Raw genomic sequence first — 24003 nt, 5'->3', positions numbered from 1 at the left:
CCAGCGCCTTCTGACACGGGCTGAGCGAGGGGTGGGAGGCAAAAAGTGCAGTCTGGAGACACTAAGAGGGGTGGGCTCTGTTTTCAGAAGCTTTTCTGGCTTGAACTTCGTGAGGGAGGACAGCCACCCGCTCCTAGTCTACGTCCCTACAGCGTTAAGATCTGGCCTTCTTTTGCCAAGGAAACTTCCCCCAGAATAAAGCTTTTCAAAAGAATTACAAGGCGTACGGTTTTTTTCTGGCTCAAACACTCTTATCCACAGCTCTCAGATGCTGGCACGTGTGACACAAGGTGTCCCAGCCCTTGTCCGGAAGAAAAAAGTGACAAGTTGAAATAATTACCCACACAACACCTAATGACAACCTAGCACCGCTACCAACAGCCACAACTGCATCTGTACTCTGCATCAACACCCTAAAATACAGCAGGTATTTTTGTTTCGTTTCTATTGCAGCTCTTGAGACTGACTGAGGGACACTTTTAATAACAGCCTGTCACCAATGTAGGGTCAGAGCTGCTCCAGGATCCCTCTGATTACAGACAGATGGGACCAACAACTTGGCCTGGGCTGCTGCGTCAGTTTTGATTTGTGCCTAAATCAAGGACAAAGCTGTTCTTACAAGGGTCTCATTGCGGCTTAGAAGCAGAAAACAAAGATCTTCTGGGTTGTGTTGTAACACAAAGCCAAACCCCTTAGGGAGCATTTGGATGCCAAATAAGATTTCAGGCTTCAGAGCTGAGCTGGTAGTCCCATACGGAGCATTTCCCACCTTCAACACTTCACAGATAACCAAGCAACACTACACAACGGTAACAATACAAATTGTGTCGGTGAGCTTTCAAAAATTACAGCCTTCCTCAGAGTGGTTTCACCACTTTCTGCTCAAGTTTGCAGCAGAAAGCCCCCTCCAACACTCCTTCCCCTCTTGTCATCTTTTCAGGACCGTACGTTCCCCATGCTAAGTTTTCTGTCCACAGCCTCAAGCCGGCACTTTTCACACAGAGAAAAAACAAGTGTAAAATCTGCAAGGTGAAGATTTTGCAAGGCACTCATTACCGAGGCTTAATTAACAGGCAAGCCCCCTTAGAGGGCTGAGCTAGATATAAAATCTACACCAAGGACCAAACCTGGTTCTCTTCATTCCCTGATAGTCAAACAGTGAAGACAACGACACAGTGGCATTTGGGAAAGACAGGAGAGCATGTGGATCAGATTAGATTCTTGATGGAATTTAGAGATGATTTCCAGCTCTTCAGTGATTGATCACTTTTTTTTTTTTTTTCCTCTCTCCATTTGGATGCATGACGTGGGATAACAGACCTTGCAGAATGAATTCACTGTCAAGAATTTATGGGCAAAAGGGGAGAAATCCTATTTGTGATAACCACAGGGATTTCTCTCCGATAACAGCATCTGCCTGCATCTCTCCAACTTGTAGAAAGGAAGTGTCCACAAATTGCACCGCAGCCAAGTTCAGGATGGGTGCCAAAAGCAACATTTGAACTTCATTGTGAATTAAGGTCTAGGGCAACCTGACACCTTCCCTCTGATGTCCAAAGGGACATGTCATAAAATCAATTCCTTTCATGCAGTGCTGCATAGTGGTACATATGTACACAGCAACTTCAAAGCACACGCTACTCCTTTAAAGCATATATACTTGCAAATGACAGTAAAATAATTTAATCTCTCCAGACTGTCCTCAGTATTTAAGATTTCCTCAGCAGCCTGTTTGGCACTCTTGTATGTTAATAGTAGTGTGCTGGGCAGACATGGTGCCTACTCCAATTAGGATTGTCTGCTTTTGGTTAACTTCTGCTGCCTTTACAATTTGTTTTGGAACATTAGCCTGAAAAACAAGTTAACCAGCCACTGAAAGATCACATATTGCGCTTCCATACCCATCGGTGGGACTGAATATCCAGTCATTTATGAATTCATTTATTTTGGCAATGCTTTATCAATGCCAGTGGAGTTTTCTTAACAAGGCAGTTTCTCATATCCAGGGCACTAGGATTACTGAGCGAGCTCACAAAGAAACAAATCTGTTAACAAATTGAAGGTGAATAAAGCTGTCTTCCATACCCCACTGCTGTGTCGGTGTTCATCAAGGTAATATACAGAAGATGTAAAAGTTGTTGGAACTATTACTAGAAGCACTTTTGTGCCTTATGTTTAGTGAAGCAGTATGAAAGCCTGGCAAACGTTGAAGCCATAGGGTGGGCTGACCTGATGTTCAGCAAGACATGAGCAACAACAGCAGTGCATCAAGCACTCGGATGGATGACTAGCACATGCTCAGCTACCACGCAGAAGATGAACTGGAGCATGGACAAAAGAACAAGCATCCAAAAAATCTTTTCCAAAGATACTGATAAGCCAGTTTGTTGAGCAGAACATGAGAGTCAGGTTTTTAGCTGCAAATTAGCAACAGAGAAGCAGAAACACAGAGGAAGACACAGTATTTTGAACACAATGCTGTACCTTTGTGTATGAAAAAGACAAAACACATGCAGCAATTGCAAATAGGAAGGTAAATTTTGCCTTAAAATGTGTTTCTTTTATGCAAGCATAGTGACCCTTCCCACCATGCTTATTTTACTCTTCTCCATTTCTTCCTAAAGATCTTCATGTTCCTTTTGTCAAAGAAGCCACACTATCAGCCACGATCCTCACCTCAGACTTTCAGTCTCACGGATATATTGAGCTCAGGTTGAGACACTTCTATGAAAATCAAGACCCTAACTTGCCAAGATCCTCTGTGTTGAGAGCAGAGGAAGAGTTTGAAATCCTTGCAGTAGCCTGTGCCACCAGAAAACCCATTGAGGTATGAATTATCTAGAACCTAATACACTCTTTGTGGCCATAACCATTCCTGAGGTGAAAAAACAACAGAACAAGAAGTTTCTGGAATACTCTCTGGCATTGACTGGACAGGCAATATTAAGAAAAAAGAGCTGAAAAGACAGAAGCAGTAGATACATTAGACTGACAGATACTGTAGATACAGAAGATGATAGAAGATGGTGGATATGACAGAAATCACACAGAAATAACCTTAAAATTTATCTTCATTGTTATGGGTAGCTGCAAATTTGTCATAACCACACCAGTAATAGATACCGCCTCAGGGCACTCTACTGCCAGGTAACATTTCTTTGAGGGAGACGTTAAATGAGTAACTTCATTCAAGTCCACTTGTTTTTAAAATTAACCTTGTCCTTCTTGTCTTTAAACATATTAATGAATTAGGTCCTCTATTCAGCTGTATCAGGCAATACTTTTTGTAAATCTACTGTTTATATAAGCAGAAATTAAGGCACAGAAAATTATTTTCCCACAAATCAAATAATCTGTCATCAAACCAGAAAGAGATCTTGTATTTTCCAATTTCATACTTAAACCACAAATCCATCCTTCCTCCCTTCTAAGTATTTCACCCTCATTGAGGCTAAGCAAGCCAACCACAAATACCACACTACCCCAAGTCACTAAATCACACCATGACGTGGGTAAAAAACCACTTGATTTGTAGTTACTGGAATGCATGATCACATTCTGCATTTGTCATGCTAATGGTAACATGTACACTTCTTGCAAAATGGAACAGAAGAAAAAAATCCAAGTCCAAATTATTCATGAAACTTTCATGTCATTACTTTTCCTCTGGGGCTATGCAACTCTGCTTTTCAACCAACTTTATATATGGGAGATTTAAAGGTAGTATTTATTGAGTAAATATTATCTCCATCATATGCTAGGCAACAACCTCTTGTCAGTCCCATGCTAATAAGAAAACTGTAAGGCATCAAGAAAATCCAGCAATTCAATTAGCTAAATCAATCTCTGCACTCCACCCCCCTCTTAGTAAATCTACTTGAAAGGGTGAGAAAGTCATCACAACTATGAGACACTCTAGTATCAAATTAACTTCTGTACAGTTAAACACTGTGCTCTGCAAATACTAATTCAAAAGCTTCCAAATGCTTTTTCTGCATCAGGTATCTGAATTAATTTGTTTTATGCAATAAGCTTCTTCCTCACACACTTGCTCCTTCTTTAAAAGCTATGAGTGGTATTTGTGTTGAAGAGTCTCGCATTTCATTACAGTGTGAAAAATTTCTTTTCCTCCATAAATAAACAATAATTTTCCCTTCAAAGCCCAGTAAAATTCCATATTTGCTTCTGCACATTTTTAAAATAGATTTCTAATTGTCCGTGTTATCAATTTTTGTACCAAAGGTGTGTTGCGTAGTGGATCAGAATGATAATCCCCCAAATTTAACACTACCCTGTTTATTAGGAAGTCAATCTACTTGGCCTCACTTGCAACATGATAATTGAATGCAGAAAAATCTGCAACGGATGTAAAAGACATCTTCAGCAGAATGGTGAGGGACAGCACAGCCAACTTCAAAACATGGCGCTAACCTGCCTGCACTAATCCCAGCCTTGGGCATCCTGCACCTCAGTGATGCCAGCAATGAAGGAGACGCAGCTGTTGGAAAACATGGGCTTGAGAAACCTTTTTGTGGACAAGACCAGAAACTCCACTGCATTGATCCCTGCTTGCAGGCAGGCAACGGGGTTGATCTGGAAGGAGTTCTGCACATGAGTGAAACAACTGTGAACGCCTTCGCAGACTGAACAGGAAAACATGCATATGGCTTCTGACACCACCTGAAAAAAAGGAGAAAGAGAAGAGTTTTAGGAACCTGCTGAATAAATGATTGACAAAGTATTTTATGCACTCAATCAGATTGTCAGCACTGAACAGAATACCTCCAACAACACATTAGCATCGTTATCTACTCCAGGTTGTTTCAATCAGTTAGCTCTCATTATTCACCACCCTAATGCGGCCAGACTTTGGGAAAGCCTCAACAAACCAGCTGGGTTCTGTGAAAAGGAGGCAGGGCTGAGTTTCCTACAGAGCCTGGCTTAGTCATACTTCTGTAACAGCATTTTCCACATACTCTCTGTAAGGTTCTACTGTTCCAATAATACACTGAGTCCAATACAACTCTTACAGCTTTACGGTATGTGTTCTGCAGATCATTCTACAGCTCTTCATGTCCAGTTTCACGCCGTACAGCCAATGTCCGATGCTGTCTCCTTTCCTCATGAAACCAAACGTTAGAACGCAAGAAAACTGTTCTATACATCACTAATACATTGTCACCGAAATCTTTACCATCTCCACGTGCACTTAGCTGTCAGAGCGAAGAGACCAGAACTGAGGCACAAGCAAGACATTTAGCCTGAGTAGCAATTACCAAAGAAATATTGCTTATATGTCAAGAAAATACACATACTCGTCAACACTCAGAATCAACAGTGTGCTGTCTTTTTCATGGGCAAGAATTGCATAAAAACCTTCTGTTCACCTATAGTAATGGCAGATAAAAGATTCTTTAAGAAAAAACAAAGCAAAAATCAAATCACCAGATTACTAACTAAAAGATACAGAAAACAAAACCGGAAAAGAGTCACATATGTCATACAGAGGATAACTATTAAAAAAGCTGCTAAGAATCAAAAAGCCACAAGTCCATGAACTGAAACCAAACTTAACCTCACACTCTCTGTTACAAATTTAACTAAAGAAAAAGGCAACATGACAGAAGAGATCCCACGCTCTTGATCACAGTTCTAATGTACGCTGATGTGAATGAAGAAGGCCAAGTGTTTTGTATATTACCTGAAATAATTACAGACTTTACACGAGTTTTCTCTTTCATGAGCCCAGACTGCAAGCTGGGACTTCTTGGGCTATGTAAGCATTTTAATGTATAAGAACAGCCATAAATCAGACTGAAAAGTAACCAGAATTGTCTATAGGACAAAAAAAGCAAAGAATCTGGTGCAGCATGGATTCAATTGTTTCTGCTCATGAAATATACTCCTTACAGCAAGAAATACAGTTCACCAGAAGGAAATCATTTACAGTAGCCTAAGATATCTGCCTTGACTATCACACAGTTTTTGTAACTTTATTTTCCCCCATGCCTGGGGCTCACTGCCAATATCAGGCAAAGAAAAAAGTTGAAGGTCCATATATGAATACAGGTATGCTGCCCAGACTACCTATATAAATTATAAATTATGACAGTGACTTTCCAGAGAGAAATGATCAAGTACTACTTTAGCCTGATCCTTTGGATTGTTTTTCTTTTTTCATACTGAACCTGAATTGCTACACAAATTCTGGCAAAGATGGTATAAATTAGCCAAAAATATATAAATCACTCTGGGTCTTGATTTTCCCTCTGTTTCATGTGGTTTGAGGTGCAGTAGCTTTGCTCACCTGAACTGAGCTACAGCTGTGTAATGAGATGGATCCTCTGGTACTGGTCGCTGATAGATTGACCTAGAACTACTTACATAAATGAGTTTCAATTGCTGTTGTCAAGGAGCAAAGGGACTTGTGTGACTGAATTCCTTATTTAATTTGCATCTTGTTTTGACATACAGAAAATTCCCAGTACATTCTGAAATACCAAGGGGGACTAGTAGGCAGGAAAACCTACTATGGATGCTCTGAGGGAAACTTTTCATATAGTTATGAAACCATAGGCTTGCTCCAGCCTGTCGAGATCCCTCTGGATGGCAGCAGGGACCCTCTGGCATATCAGCCACTCCTCCCAGCTTCATGTCACCAGCAGACTTGCTGAGGGGACACTGTGCCTCATCATCTAGATCACTAATTAATACGTTAAACAGAACTGGACCCAGGACTGACCTCTGCAAAACTAGCAATTCATACCAATAAAGTTTTTGTGTGTTTTAAGTCAAAACCAAAACAGATGTCATAGAAGTATAGTGCAGTAACAGTTAAATAAAGCACCGGACCGGTACGGTGACTACTGCACAGATGGCTGCTCGGGAGCCTTTTAATGCCTTTCAGCATTACAGATTTTGTTTGCAGTTTTCATTAGGTAGGATTTGAGAGATAAAAATATGCATGAAATCCACGTCTTCAGAATGCATTGTGAGAGACAAGAGGATGGAAAAGATTTACGATGGGTTTAAGTGTTCACTATGAAAGGAAATGAAGCGGTTTCAGAGTTATCTACAGGTTTTGGTAGGCAGTTATTGATTCTTCTATATTCTGCTATAACAATCCAGTAACATTAAATTTTACTTTGTACTATCTTCTTCTTGAAGCTGGATATTCAAAAACAGTAAGTCCAAATAACACTTCTAAAGACTTCTAGGGGTTTTCACGGATATCTTTTGACAGGAGACAACATATTTGGGATTGCGTTTCAAAATGCAATTCAACGCATACTTGAATTGTTGAAATAAACCAGAATTCTCCTGAACTGCGATTTTTGTAAGGTAAAGAAATACAACAATCCTGTCCGAGATGGATTGGGAGCACCCGACTAGAAGCTTTTTCCATGAGGAACTAAGATACTCTGCAGAAAGAAAAGTGAGAAAATTTCAGGAACAGAAAACAAATTGTAACGGCTAGCATTAAAGGAGAGGGCAAACCTGAGAAAGAGACTGGAACATATCTGTTGACAATTTTAAAAACTGGTTTGCAGACCATATCAGAATGTTCTAGGAAAAAATGAAAAACAGTTCAAGTTTTAAAGGGCCCTGTTCAGCTTTAAATAGCAGGATCCACTGGTAATAGAATTAATGACAGAATTAATGAACAGTTTTATGGACAGATAGAAGATGGAACTAGGACAAAGTGATAAAAGTTGGCTCCTGTCACATTTCAGAAAGTACATTTTATTCCTGTCTTTTTAGTTCTAATACCTAAATAACCATGGCTGATAACTATGCTTGGTCAAGCAGGGGAAGAATTAGAGTTGAAAAGACAGACAGGAAAGTCTCTATATAAAGCTCTATCTTCTTTCAAGAACTACAGCAGAGATGGGGAGGCACTCTTTACCAGGGAGTGTAGTGACAGGACAAGTGGTAACACTTTTAAGCTGAAAAAGGATAGATTTAGATTAGACATTAGGAAGAAATATTTTTCTGTGCAGATGGTGAGGCAGTGGCCCAGGTTGCCCAGAGAAGCTGTGGATGCCCCATCCCCGGAGGGGTTCAAGGCCAGGAATAAAGTGTTTCTGTGGAAAAACAGCTTGAGAGCAATAGCTAAAAACTTTGTCTTACTGCTTTCTGCACTGCATTGATTCTTCTCTGCAGAGGAAGGTAGGTATCAAGTCACAGCAGTTTTGTGCATGTGTATGCCTACAATTTCATGGTTAACAGATGACGTTCAGAAAGACACTAGCATTCTTCAAGATCAGATGCACAAAACTGACTATCCTGAAAAAATTTGAAACTATACTTTCTAGTGCTTGCTAGCAGCAAATATAGCGGCAAATTCTGAATAAGAATGGCAGATAGATAATAGTGCTGCACTATCCTCAAAACTTGAATGCTCCTGCTTCTTTCAAGCAGGGTAAGTGCTAATATCAAATTAATTACATGATTTATGTCTGTCAGGTTGACAGTATACATGTCAACGCTATTGTGCATACTAATAGTATATAGCTATCCTACTAATGTAAGATGATCAAGAGCTAAAAAGAACTGCAGTTGCAAATTATCTCAGGATTATTCAGCTCGAACATGTTTTACTTTAGAGGGCTTTTTGGTATTTATTACAGAGCATATAAAAGTAATCCAATTGTAGTAAAGATTCATAAACTAACTGAAGGTTTCAAATGGCATAATTGCTTTAAATCACTTCAAAAATGATTTTTCTTTTCCAGAATCCTACTTGGAACATGAAATGTTACTCCAACATGGATAAGGTATCTATTTATAACCGAATGTTTGCGTGTAATGGTCAAACGCAAAAAAGAGGAACTGAATGTTTATTTCAGTCTTGATTTTCATCCAACACTTTGTGTAATTTATCCTGAAATTCTAATTATATCCCACTATATAAGCACTGCAAATATGAAAACTGAGAGAAAATCTATTTTGCTAGAGCTTTTTTCCTCTTCTTTTTCCAAAGTAAAGAGATGCTTGCGGTCAAATTACTTAATGAAAAGAATTCAGCGTGTCAGCAATCATCCCAACAAAGAAAACATGTCCATTTACAGTATTGTTTAACTATTTCTATAGTTGGTGACCACATTAAATGGGTATTTAAATGAGAACATGCCAGATGAATAATAACAACCTCCATGGGTGCCAAACATTAGCTATTTCTACAAAATTAGCTAAACGCATGCAAAAGCAAAGTGCAAAATTACACACACCTACTATAACTACTGGCCTCCCAGGCAACAAGCATAGTCTGTAGCTGATGTGATTTTGTTTAAGAAAGCAATGTCAATAAAATACACCAGGAGTTATTACCAGCCCATTATGTCATCATCCAAGCTTATATTGAACCACAGCCACATATATGTGTTATAGCTCAGGAACTGTAACACAGCAGGGGGATGAAAATGGGTATCTATTCATGAAAGAAATCTGCAGTTTATGCTGAAGTACATGAAAAATAATGTTAGCTGGACAAAAACCATAACAACCAGAAGCTGTGCAGTTCAACAGCCTTTTAGCATTTGGAAGAATAAAATTGAATAAAAGTTAATTTTAAGAAGTCAGCCACTGCAGACCTCAAAGGATGGCGCCTGGGATTTTGCATTCTTTGATTCTTCTGGTTGCCAGTAATGGTCCAGACTGGAGGCCTCTGAGAAAGGAGCGACAATGTTTTTAATGAACAGCAGTTGGCTCAAAGTTCTTGGCCTAAGTTCTAAAACATGAGGCTTCCATCTCCCACAATCCTTTCCTATTATCTATTTTAATGATGGATAACTTCATCATCCCTATTTAAAAAAACTCTATTTACAACCCTGATTTAAAACGGGCTCAGCGATAGTTTGCCATGGGGAATTCCACTGGCTAAATACAGATGCGACAAAGAAACACGCATGTCATAAACACGATCACATAAGTTTGCAAACTTATTGGCACCCCCAGCGTTCCACACTAAGTTGTTTATGTCATCCCAGACCACCACTTTTGCATTTTCTTTGCAAAATAACAGGATTCTTTGTATACAAGCTATTAAAATCACATACATTATTTTTTTCACCTTATGGTTGTGTTTTAATATGTATTTTTATATAGACTGAATGCAACCAAATAGTAGGCCAACTTGTCACAAAAAACACAAAAGAAGCTCTTACATCTATCAATTCCAACAGCCACAGATGACACAGAAATGGTCCACAGTCCAGGAAATACCAGAAGAAAAACCTATCTACAAATGTATGGGGGGGGCGGGGGGGGTGGGAAATAAAATTCCTAGAGGGAGCAAGTTCCACAGCTGGAGTATCTCAAATAACCATCCACCATTCAACTCACCATTTTCTCCCCACATTTACACCCACAGCTCCTCTCCACATGCCTGCACCAAAACACCCTGGCTGTCTTGAAAAGATTCTGATAAAAGTCAGATGTTCCTCAGTGGAGTAGTTACTGTGTGGCTTTTTTTTTTTTTTTTTAAATCAGTAAACTACAAGTTAATTTTAGACTTGTTCATGTTTATTTCATAGGTGAGAAAACTTACCCATTTCCTCCATGTGTAACATTTCCCATCATACCAGAGCCACAACCTGTTTCCCCAGCTTAGCTGCTGTTCTCTAACTCACACAAGTCCATAGGAGCAGACAGGACACATCCGAGAGTACTGGGAGAGCCGTCTGGCATTACAGGAGGCTGCTCTTTATTGTCTTTGAAAGGTTGTGAAGGCTGGGGAGGTTCCCCAATGATTTCAGAAAGGTAAATCTTACAGGAAGAAGGACAACATAGGGAACCTCCCTTCCATCCCTGGGAAAATCACAGAGCGAGGCCGCTTGGAAGCCCTCCAACCCAAAACGTCTATGATTTCATCTAACTTTGTTGCCTCCTAAAGAAACAGGTATCACCTCCCCATGAAAGCTCTAAAACTGAAAAAAATTCTCTCTCCTTTTTCTTACCTGCAACATCATTTTAGGAACATCTGTTCTGGCATATCAATCCCTCATCATTCCAAAATGATCATCTGTAACTGGAGTCGTGCCAAGGCCTTTGACATGCTACTGCTTAGAGGCGAACAAAACTACACAAATCCGAAGAAAAAACACTAAAACTGAGAAACACATCAAAAGTTTGGCATCAAGACAACACTAGAGATAAAGGAAAGCTAACTTTTCAGTTTTCTGTTCCATAGCACAGATGACTTTACTCTTGTACTGTTCAATATATCTTCAATATGCATTTTCCTCTTTATTTCTTTCATACAATGGAGCTGATTTTCCTTTGTCTCTTGCATCCATAACTGGATAATTGCATTTCTCTTGAGTATAACTTAGAATTATATTGCTACAATTGAAGGTGTTTGAGCTACAACACCGTTGTAAGTGGTAACAGTTCAAAGTACAGTAACTTACTCTATCTTCATAAATTCAAAAATACATTCCTTCTAAAAACCTCCTACTATAACCTCCTAACCAAAATGTTAAATGAAATGTTACAACACTAAATGCAGCAAAAGCAACCAAATACTAATAAAAATGCTAAAAATTACAACAAGGATATTAGAGTAAATGGCACATTAACTACACTGGCATATGATTTTAAATTGACACTTTAACACTCAAAGCTGTTAACAATTAAAAATATGCATGGAATGCTGTTCAACGCACCCAAAGTAACGATGTGGGTTGGAAAACTAGCACTGGGAGAGGGGAAGGCAAGAAAATGGGAAGCTATAATAGCACACTAATAGAAAGATAAAATAACAATTACTTAGGACTGACATAAGTATAAGAATTTTAATGTGGACTAATGTTTTTCATGGATTAAAGTGCACAAAAATATTAAAAACAGTTTCTGAAATTAGACTTCGGCTTTGGCATATGAAGTGAACACAGCTAAGAAGCACAAATGCCTTTTTCTGTATGCTGTATCTATTTCTAATCCTTTTGCAACTAGCAAGTGTTAGTTTATCCAAATATTATTATTACAGATACAACATAATTATTGCCATTATTTCAGTTCTCACATATGTAAGATTCTCCTGACTCCACATATAACGTGGATAATGTTCCGACTTGACACACTGCTATCTTAAAAACTGAGTTCCCTTTGGGTAAGTATGAGAGAAAATGCTGGAGCAATTGGTATTGCCACGTATTTTCTATATATTCTTCCAAACTCCAGCTACTCCTGTAACAATAAAAAGTTGCAGAAAAAGTACTCTGTCATTATCTACTGAAGAACTCAGGCTAGAAGTATGAATTCATACCTACTTGCTCACCTTTGTGCTTTCAAATAAGTGTGCAGCTTTCTTCAGTCTTCACATTAAAAAACCCCAAGTATTTAGATCTTTTAGAGATATACCTTTCATGAAGAATAAAATATTTCAGGATCCTTTTTTTGCCTCCAATACCTATTACTGTTTGTAATTCTGTTCGCCACATGTGCTGAATGTGTGTTCACACTGACCAAACTTCAGATTCAAATTAATCCATGGCTTAATTAACAAATGTATCAAACTCATAAACATACATGAAAAATCACCTTAGGAGCTGTTCTCCATTGTGTTAGTCTCAACAAATGATTTTAAATTAGGGTAGAAACTGCCTACTAATCAGACCAGAGAAGAACATTTATTTTCATTTTACAGCAACATGGCTGTGGCTGATTTTTTGAAACAGTTCCACAACTGCAACTTTGTTCAAATTTTAAACTGAATATAAAAATCAATGAAGATTATGTATATAGACACATGAATGGTCCTTAAAAATTTCTTCTGACAGCAAGTTTCTTAAGAATGGGATGCAATACACTTCACTTAGCAGAGGTGGCAGTGATGTATCCATTCACTAGCTCCCATTATCTGGTCAATGGATAATTGGGGGTTTGCTTTCTTTAACTAAACACATTTTCAAATGCCTGGTTGCAGAATTCTTGTGTAATCTTTAAAAATAATTTTTAAGATTTTTTTTAAAAGATTGCTAAGTTAGAATACATTTTTCCATAAGCAGAATAATGCCCGAAGTATTCTGATGAACTTTTATTTAAAATCATCTTCCTCCAGTAGTATGGAATTCTTTAGCAAAGTCAAGACACCACCTGTTGCACAGCCTTCTTCACTAACACCAGAAATTCGATTTTTTCTGTTCTTGCAGAGATCTGCACTACCGGCTGATAAGTGTTCTGCTTACTAACACAAATGCAGTTTTGACCATGAATGCAATTCTGAAGCAGCCAAGACAGCTTTACTAAAAAGTAAATCACCTTCCCCTTCAATAAGACCAACTTTTTTCTAAACCTTTACAGATGGATATGATTCTATGCACAGTCGCTAGATCGAGAAATTTCTCAGGAAGTAAAGTTGCTTAATGACACATAACAAGTACAATTTGTGATGCTCTTCATGCAGTTCACTTTCTAAGACTTTTTGTGCTGCTTCCTCTTCTGAACGCAATGGGTTCAAGATGCATGATGTCTGGTTCCCAGCTACGCTTGTATCTGCTGGATGTCATTATGCACTGAAGATTTATGTCCAACTTCAAATCAAATGCAAGTTTCACACTCTAAGTAGGGATGCCCACAAACATATTGTTCTTTGGAGAACAACTCTCCGGCTCCATAGATATAACTTGGACAGAGTACTTGTGTTCTTCTGAAGCCCATGCCCGATCCAGATCCACAAGCCCCATACACTGCTTTCCTAAAGCAAGAGCAAAGGAGAGCAGGGAAACTCTAAAAATGTAGGAACATTATCAGAAACATGCACTTCAATATTCAATGTTAGGAAAACACATCAGTAAGTCATCTAAAAAAGAAGTTGCAAATCTACTTTAAAAAAAAAAATCTTAATCTCTTCTAGTTTATAGCTTCCATCAGAACATTAATACTAGACAGGAGCGTGTTATACCCTTTTGTAAGTCAAAGAATACTAGAATATTGCACACAATGAAGAAGCGGTTTTGCTTATTCCAAATATTTGAAGTGTTATATATTTGGCTGTCCTTTTGAGTAATGAAATTCCTGCTATCTTAATGATAGCTTCTTGCATTTCTTTTCCTCAGAAATCATTGACACCTGACCAAAAAAAAAAAAAATTTCAGGGATCAACTTACTTTGGCCATTAATTGCACAGCAATGACGCAACAGAAGGCAGCTGCTCTTACTCAGCATGGCAATAAAGTACAAACCTGAAACAGAACTGACTACCGAAAGGTGGTAATTGAGTCATTCACGGCTGTAGCCGTAACACAAGTCTCCCCACAATGGCAAGGCTGGTACCTCAGGTAAGGGGGTAAACCAAACTGTGTTCTTGGCAGTGTCTTCAAATTATAAATATTGAAAAAAAAAAAAAAAATCACACAAAACCTTCTGAGTTTTTATTCTAAAATTATTATGATGATCCTAATAATGAGGTGGGCTAAACAGGTTTGTATGTTCATAAGCCTGCCTGTACCAAAGCTAGCCCAACCTCTACAATTCAGCTTTATTGTTTCCAGCTGGCATTAGATGTTTGCCTAAGAGAGCTATCAGCAGCAATTACAAGCAGGACAAAGGGTGCACACTGAAAATCACTACTACGAATAGCCTGAGCTTTTAATGTAAGCTAAACTGGCAATAGCAGGACTTCAGTGAACTTTACAAAGACCTCATTCTTTTCAGAGAATGGCAAGAAGAAAAAAAAAGGTGAAGCAACAAAAATAAAAAAAATGCAAACCTTCTCTCTCATACTGATAATTCGGAAAGAAGAAAAGAGTTTCTATACTATAGCTCAGAACAGCAAGAGGAAAAAAGAACACAAATTTTTCAACCGTTATATGAAGACAGCAACTTAATGCCCTGTTCATTAATGTACTACTTCTTTCTTTACAAAGCAAGGTAAATACATCACTAAGATAGCTGACACAACAGCTGCAGAAATTCATACCTATTAGCCGGCGTTCAGGTGGAAGCTGAACAGCTGTCTGATCTGCAAATCTGCAAAGGATCATGTGCTCCTAGAAAAAAAAAGGTAAAGAAATTCGGTCCAGTAGCATTTCCTTTTTCCAAACAAAGTAAGAAAAATCTAATTAAATGTTTTAAAGTATCAAAAACACTGTTAATGTTGAAGACTATGTTTCTAGAAAAATTATATGTGTGCAAATTGTAATTTTGATACTGCTTCGGCTTGTAAATATGTGTGTAAATCAAGTGTTTATAATCACAACCACATTTTTCCTCATGAGTATTTGTTTCTTGCTAAGATTTCTCTAATTCTCTGCAGCAGTTGAATTGGATGCAATGTATACAAGATAGCATTCTTCAAAGACACACTGCGGACTAATTTTGCCTTCAATTACTGATGAGCAACACAGCCTTCTTTTAGCATAGTCATCATGGGGAAGAGCCTCTGCATTAACAAGCAGCCAAGCAAAATTCTTAAATAGGTGATTTGAACTGTTGCACATTTCTCCCAAGCAGTGATTTCGAATCCCAGAAGAATCACCTTGTGGGTCAAACTTCCTCTGCTCTGCCAAATCCATTCAGGATCAATCCAAAAGATCCTGAAGGGAAAATTGATCCTGAAGGCAAAAAAAATCCCTGGCTGTAAATGGGAAAGTTACCTACCTCAAAATTTACTTTCAAACTATCCCTGTTCCACTTGAAGTTTCTACAACTCGAGGCTTCTACAACAGCTGCTGTTGATTTCTCCCTGTCTTGTCACCCAGGGATATGGTGCAGTGGAGAGGCAACCCCACTGCCTTACCCCCTGCTTAGATCACTACACAAGCAGGAAGAACACCATCCTCATTTGCCTTCAGAAAACACCGCCTATGCGAGCACCATGGTTTCTCAAAGAGCAGCCAAGCCAAGGAAGGAAAGTTAGCCAGATGATGAGAGAGAAAGCCTTGAAGGTGTAGCAATGAAATTAATGCTCTAATGACAGCTGTGCTCTTTAGGACAGCTGCAATATTAAGGACAGAGTAAATCAGAACCATTTCAGAACTGTGCAATATGCCCAAGTTTCCTATAATGTCATGGGGAGAAAGCAGAAATGGACAACAACCAAAAGTGCTCTAGTTAGCAAAGCTTCCAGAACTATAGTTCTGAAAAAAGGACACGTGTCCTCCATCAAAAAGAAAACTTTTTTGTTATTATTATTGCCTGATTTAAAATGATGGTTTTAAAGGTTTGGTTCCTGCAACAGACGGAGAGAGCAACATTAGCTAAGGATACTTACTCCAGCTTTTTATTAGGGGGACATAAATATACAGAAGTCTTAACAAAAAACTTGAATTAAAAACCCATCCTCATATTAAATCTAGATGGTAACTCCCTCCACAGTGTGCTCCATCCAATTCCTAAATGTAACAGACACCTGACCACAAAAAAATTTGCCCACATACTAAAAAAAAAAAATAAATATATATATACACTATAAAAATACTCAAATATTACTTATTTACATAAATTTACAGTGTATTGAGGCAGGGAGATCTGTTCCCTTGTCCAGCTCACTCACATGAAGGCTTTCAGCTCACAGCTCCATAAGAAATATGCAAGCAAAACGAGAACATGTTGTAACATGTTCAGGACTTAAAACATGTTATGCCCAGTCAGTTCAGTTCAAATATGGTTATTTTTGTAGTAGAAAAGAGCTGAAAACATTAAACCCAGATGTGACTACTGGAGAATGGAGGAGAAGGACAGCCACAGGCAACGTGGCTGCTGTTAGGAGAGAAGCAGCAATGATAGGCAGTTTGGGGAGAAAAAGAGGGATTCAGAGGACAGGGACAAGATCCCTGTTAGCACAGAACCCCTCACCAGCCTGCAGGCACCCAACACAACCCAGCTCTTCACAACACCAGGCTCTCTGGACTGGTGGACTGATTCTAATGCCTTGGCTTCCTACAGAGATGATCCAAAAAGTTAAACTAGAGCCAAAGTCACTAAATTGTCACGTTCCCTGTTGTCAGAAAAAAGAAGAAATAATGAAGATAATTATAAACTGCCCAAACTTTGTGCGTGCATAAACAGTTAACTTGCTTACTAGAACACCCACACCTTCAAGTCCTATTAAGTTTTCAAAGCTGTATGTGCAAAGTTCAGTTTTACTTTCCAATTCTCCTATACGGAGAGTGCCTTGGCAAGTAGAGTCTCTAAATGTATCATGGTAGAAGTCCACAGCTATCATAACCTTACTCTTTGCAGCTATAAACTAATGAATTACAGCATAATGTTCTCATCAAAAAAGATTTGGAATTGCCAGACTTCTGGATGTCTTTTTAGATCTCACTAAAATGAAAGATAAGAGAAATGAATTTAAAATGGGAGCTGGAGGGGGGGGTGACACATATGTCTGGCTAACACATGGCAGCCTTGGCTATTAGCCAATGACCTGTAACAATTTATTAATATGAAATATAAAAATGAATATAGCTAGCTGTATAGCAAAAGTTATTTATAACTAGGATTATCTGAGGCACCAACCAGCCTAGACCGTTTGTATAGACTCTTACATTATTAAGAGCAGGTGGTTTTTAGCATTGTCCTTGGCCCCTATGCCCTTATGCAACACAAATAATAAAATGCTGGAACCTCTTTAGGGTTGATAAACCCTGTGATTTAAACATCCATGGATTAACAAATTAAGAGAAAAACTCACTGAGTTTTAATGAGATTACACACACTATCCTAATCTAAGCATCCTTGACTTTATAACTGTCACCATGTCCCTCTGGACTGTCAACAGGTCTGCATTTAATAATATATTGGTAAATAAACTTCTGAACTGAAAAATGAGTTCTCCATGCTTATGTATTAGAAACACATAAATGTGTTGAGAAGAATGTTAATCAACTGAAAATATAATGGCAGGTCCAAATCCACTGTGCTGCTTTTACCATCTCAATCTATGGACATTTATTTCCACCTAAATTAGTAAAGTGTACATAAACCAGACTTCCACGAAGATAAGATTAGTGTATTACCAAACAACTGAACTTCCCATATAAAATGGCTGGAAATTTTCTGAATATTTAAATGCCCTCTTTCTTGAGGATTAAAAAGGATGATCTCCATTTTCCTGTGACATACAGCATCTGTGCTAAGTTCACTGTCCCAGAAAACATTTGGATATTAGAAATATTGTCGCTCTCATATTTCTGCATCTCCAAAATGCATTTTCTCTATGGTAAACCCCAAAACCCCTGTCTAGGATTTGACATGTAAACTTAGCAGAGTTTAAATATGATCTTGCCTATCTCAAATGGAAACATCTAACCTTCACATTTCTGGTTGCTCATCACTAGCTAGTTTAAACTCACTAGAGAAAGCTTAACAGATCAGTACCAGTTATCTGCTGTACCCATCTCTGCTCTTGTTCTTTTTCACTCCCCTGTTATCTTCATTCTGTCAGATCTGTATGCCTCATTGATTCTTTCTCCCACTTTTCTCTCAGACTATCTCCACAAAGACCCTATCTCCCCCAGAGTCAAACCACCTTTGAATATTGTTGACATCATTTTGAGTTTAAAAACAATTCTATATAAAATTCTTGCTGATGAGTATAACCTCTTCCTACTCAATATGTCCAATCTTCTAGACATAAATTAGAGGGAGAAATCTAAGGTTCATCAGAAAATATCTGTAAAAGCAATAATTTTACCTAAAAAATAAACAAGACATTTCCACAATATAAACAGTGGCATTTAAGACCTACATAAATCAGTATTCTGTAATTGTTATACTGATACATGCTGAAGTATTTTAGGAATGGCTCGCTTACACATTATGATTTAAAAAAAAAAAGTTATTTTGCAAATAAACTATTTAATTTTATTGAAGAAAAAAAGCCTTAAAAGTGGATGGTGGAGAGAAAGCAACACAATGACATCTGCACTGCTAACGAACATTTCACATAACACATCCTCCCCCTTGCAAGTAAAAGACAACCACTTAAATTTCATTTGATAAGACCCAGTGAAATGCAGGAAACTGCACATAACCCTCTTACCCTGGCTCCCGCCCCCAACACTTTTACATACCTTGTAGGACAAAACTTCTTTGAACTGATGACTGAAAAAAAATAAGAACACATCAGTTAACATCTAAAAAAGCAGAGGATGAAAATAGAAGCAATCATTATATACTTGAATACATTTTAAACAAAATAGCACCATCTGCATCCTACAGAAAAGCAATCAAAAAACCCCCCAGAAACCATTACAGTTGCAGTTCACTAGAAAAGGAAAAGCATTTGTGGTGTTGTCTTTTTTTTTTTTTTTTTTCTGTTGTATTATTTATAAAAATTCTCCCTTTAAGTCATTATAAATGCTAACACAGATTTGCTGGCGTTTCCATGTTGTCACATAAATATATTACATGTACATAATCTCGAGACATGCATAGATTTTGTTTGTATCACAAAAGTAAGGTGCCTCTACAATGGAACTGAATATAGAATATGGACAATATGGGGGCATGGGCAAGCTGTCATGATTTATGATCACATAAAATAAGGAAAAAAAAATAAATCAAACCCTAAAATGTAGCTCAAGCCAGTGTTGATATGATATGAACCAAATCATTTTCTAGGTAGGCTTATGCCTTATGCTGTTAGAATCAAAATTATAGCAAACACAAAACTTTACATTCTTGCAGCATCTACAGCAACAGAAGTTTTTAACACAGTGAGCATTTCCAGCAGGATCTAAAAATGTAACTGGGCAAAAGCTAAGCAGTATCCAGTCAATTTTAAAACAAGCCAACAAAGTAAACCTATATGCCTGCTAACTTTAGAAGGCTTAAAATTTTATTGCTTCTTCCTGAAGAATAGTTGTTTGTTTTACAGTGTCACGAGAAATACGTACCTAAGACAATGTTGTCATTCCTAGAAGAATTAAATCTGATTCATCTTGGATATCCAGAATGCAGAGCTCGGCTTTACAAAAAACAACACAACCCTCTTCCCCCATCTAGTTATGCCTCAGAAAACTGTTAGCCTCTTATCTTCTGCCACTTTATGCTTACCATTTACATTTTATTTATATCAAAGGCATGAAAATTCTTAAGCCTAAAATATATAAGTATCTCCAACATGGCAGATTTAACAAAGACAACTACACAGGTCATTGAAAAAGTATTAAAAATATGAACTGAAATACAGGAAAGGTTGTCTACTTGGGAATAAATCAGAAGAGTTTCACAAGCAGTAAACTGTGGTATAAAGCAGATCCATTTCTTTAAGCTGCTTGCTTACATCTTTCTCCAACATTAAAATGTCAATGCTCTTTCTTATAGTAATTTTCATGAGCTTTCTATTAACTTTGTGATTTCAAGTCAAAAGGTCTGCATTTTACATAGATTCCCACATACTGTATCTACTATGTTGATGGTATAAAGTCTTCTGAACTGAATATATAAACCCAGAAAAAAATAACCCAGGAATTACCAATCTGTCTCTCTTCCAGGATGCATTTGCAAAGAGAAACAGGAGGAAACAGTTACGTTATAACCATGAACCAATTTAGCCTAGACACTTGCAGTGATCTTCAAATTATTAATTCTATACTCTTTTCGTATTTTTTTCTTTTATTATGTTGATATTTTAAAGCTTATCTTGTTAGTTGTAGTTTACCTTCGTGGATATTTAAACTTCACTGTGTTTTGAATGAAGCCATAACAACAAGGGGAGACGACAAAGGCTGCCCTTGCCTTGATGCAGTGTTCGATCACCATGTCTGTTGCCACACCACACGCGTGCAGAGCCACCTAGAGCGTTAAAAGCAAAAAACAAACAAGCCAATCCTTAATAGCAATTTTCTTCATAGAATCCTGTTGCAGTTTTTTTTTTTTGATTGACTGAGTTACTTAAATATATAAGGAAGCTGATATGCCAAAGGACTGGTCCTTAATTCCTCGTTTTTTCATTCCTCTCCATCATATCTATGCTGATAAAAATTTATGGCCTATGCCATTAACAAGGGAACCATCAACACTGAACAAGGGCCATTCACCAACAGCACCGCATTGTGACATCAAATAAATTAAAAATGAAGCTTCAGAAAAATATTAAAATAAAAACTACTGTGGTGATTAGTCAAAAGTTTTTGTCAAGCAAAAAGGACTTAGAAATACAAAGAACTATTTCAAGATTGGATTTCAACTTATCAGCAAGAGAAGTAACAGATATGCCTGTCACATTTAAAGGACAACACTTATGCTTAAGTGTTGATAATCTGATTGTAAGGTATTGGGTAAAAATTTTAGAAAACAAACATTTTGGGGAAGGGAGAGGAACCATAAAATACAACTTGACTTCCTTTTCTTTTTCTCCTAGTTATTTATTTTTCCTTGTGATAGGCTCTCAAACTAAAACTAGAACGCCATTCAATCACAACAGCTACCTGCAAGCATTGATGTGTGTTTGGGCAACACACAGTTTGTGCCCTAATTCTTCAAGCTCTCCTACAGAAAAGCAAGTTATTGCTGTACTCGATATATTGCAGGGAAAGGCAAGCAGCTCTCTCCTGTCAATACCTGTGATACCAAACAGGCCAGGTGAAATGGAGGCATTACTTTCTCTGCCTTATTCCATGTACTCAGTAGCTCAAAGAGTAGGCCTGGTGCATACACATTGCTCTATGTTTTCACTAAACTCAAGACATTTTTGAGGCTCATTCTTACTTTTAGGCAGTGGTATGGATTTGTATAACTGCAACATTTTCTTTGCTTTTTGTCCACTGTAAATTTAGGGAAAAGGTTTAAAACTGCAAAGCTCAGATTTCAGGGTTCAAAGTTGTTTTTCAAGGTACAGGAACTGGAAGATAAAAACTTTGCTCTCATATAGATTAAAACAAAGACTTTTTTGTTTGCAGACTGCTTGATGTAAGCTCAGCTGAGCACACCATTAATCATCAACTGAACTATAACTGCATACAGATGGGAACAAATATTCTTGTCTCAAGCAGAACATTAAAAAATTAATAAGAAAATAATTTCACAATAGAAGTTTTCTCCTTGTATGAACTTAACAACAAAAATAAAACTAGTTTAACATCAGAAATAGATTCTTAATATCACAGCTACTAGATTATCATGGAATATAATTACAGTTACTTCCTGATCTCTAACACAGATGCTTTGAATCAGTATTCAAATGACCTATTTTGCTTCAGGACGCCTCAGCTTCCTGCTTTGCTCTGCTCATGTGCAGTTAACTGGGAGTCAGAATATCACCTGTTGACTGCAATAAGAGTACTCAGCCTAAGTCCTAGAAAACTGAGAAATCATTCTGCCTTTATAAATATAGCTCAAGTATACCTTACACAATTAATATACATTTATACCATTAGTATAACATTCTCTCTGTCATGATAGCTGCTTCTCAGTCTTGCATTGTTGCTCCATCTTAAAATGCTTTTACTGTCATCTAACTACACTTCTGATCACACTTTACTCAGGTTTAATTTGAGCAACAGTAGTCTTCTCTTCCCATCTTCTCCGCAGTATACCCATTAATGAATCACTGATTTTCGAATAACATGATTAAACTAAGAATCTACCCTTCTTTTTTTCAACACAGTCAGGCAGCACTCATATTTTTGTATTTGACTGGAGCAGATGCTTCTTTCCTCACTCATTTAATATACAAGTGATGTGAAATTGCAAGAAATAATAAACACAAAATGATCTTAATACAGATTAATATTATAAGGGTGCTTCTCATAGCATCAAAAATACCTGTCTGTCTATAAGGACATACAGTATTTTCTTTCCTCAGATATTTTAGTTGCTTTAAGAATAAATAACCAGAAAAGTTACAATCACTTACCCCAATGTTAAAAGTCCCCTTAAAATAGTCCAAATTTGCTTGAATGAACCAAATATTGTTTAAACCTAGTTCATCACTTCTGTCTTTAGCACGGATCAGAGACAACTCCTTATTTTCTATGAGCACCACCTAGATTTCATACATAGCAGAAAGTAAGACAAAATAATACTGAGAAATCAAAGTACAACATTAACAAGCACAAAACTTTGTAGTTTAGTTGAGAAAACCTCTAAATTACTTGTGGCAGAGATCTCCAAAATTATTAGTAGGAAACAATAATGGAAGTAATTTAATATTTGTCAATATCAATCAGCTTGCAAATATTTAATCTTTTCCCGTAACTTTTGTTTTCTCAGGAAAACACTGCACACATTTGGGTTTATGCTAAAAATTTGCATGTTTCAAATCCAAGTACTCTGCTGAGACAACTGTGTCTTCATATTTATCCTCCCTACATGCATATATTTTTAAGACGATTGTCAGAGACCAAAAGCTCATACTGTCTGTACTTTTTATTTAGAAATTACCTGACACGATGGCATCACGTGAGCAAGAACAATACCAACATGGCCCTGCAAAAACAAAACCAAACAACAACATCTGAGTCACTTTTCAGTGTCTCCTGTTGTTGACTCATTACACGATAAGCATCCCCTAACCAGTGACAGAACCTCTGAAAGTTTCTAAAATTTCAGCATTTGTACTTTTGCTTTGCTTTGTGGCAGCAACCACCTAGAACTACAAAGCTGAAAGCTAAAATAAATCATGTAAACAAAAATACACCTTACCCCTCCACTGCAAAAATCCACAATCACATCTCCAGGCTTAGCAAGCTTTGTCACTGCTGCTACCAAATTATTCAATTGCTGCTGCTTCCTCAGAGCCCGGTCTGTAGACATCTTTCCTAGCAATGACAGAGAAAATGCTTAAGTAGTGATCAGCAGTTCTGAACATTGATAATTTTAAATGGGTAACAGCAAAGCACTGAAAATTAAATTTATGTCTGAGACCAAAAACTGGTTGGAACACTTGGGTATCTGAATCCCCTTTGAGCTAAACTCTGAGATATTTGGTAGAGCTTTATCTCTATCGTTAGCATATTTAAAAATTTACTTTCCAGTTGTTGCTGTTAATGTATCCTCAGGAACAGAGTTGTATAAACTCAATACACACTAATCAAATCAGCAATAGCC

At 37.5% G+C, this 24003-nt stretch overlaps 1 protein-coding gene across 1 annotated transcript; it reads right to left on the bottom strand.

Annotated features, from left to right (window-relative positions):
• Positions 1-13024: 13024 nt before the first annotated feature.
• LOC104466569 (glutathione S-transferase C-terminal domain-containing protein-like) lies at positions 13025-23709 on the bottom strand. Its single transcript, XM_010080035.1, has 7 exons — positions 23599-23709; positions 23338-23382; positions 22811-22939; positions 20615-20748; positions 19023-19053; positions 14924-14993; positions 13025-13699 (listed from the first exon to the last, which is right to left on the bottom strand). The coding sequence occupies exons 1-7, from the start codon at positions 23707-23709 to the stop codon at positions 13563-13565; spliced, it is 657 nt and encodes a 218-aa protein (XP_010078337.1). The 3' UTR covers positions 13025-13562.
• Between the last annotated feature and the right edge of the window lie 294 nt (positions 23710-24003).

This window comes from Pterocles gutturalis, unplaced genomic scaffold (genome assembly GCF_000699245.1).
Source record: "Pterocles gutturalis isolate BGI_N339 unplaced genomic scaffold, ASM69924v1 scaffold48974, whole genome shotgun sequence".
Taxonomy (NCBI): Eukaryota; Metazoa; Chordata; class Aves; order Pterocliformes; family Pteroclidae; genus Pterocles; species Pterocles gutturalis.
The sequence above is the reverse complement of the archived record's forward strand: the minus strand, read 5'-3'. Positions and strand labels throughout refer to the sequence as shown.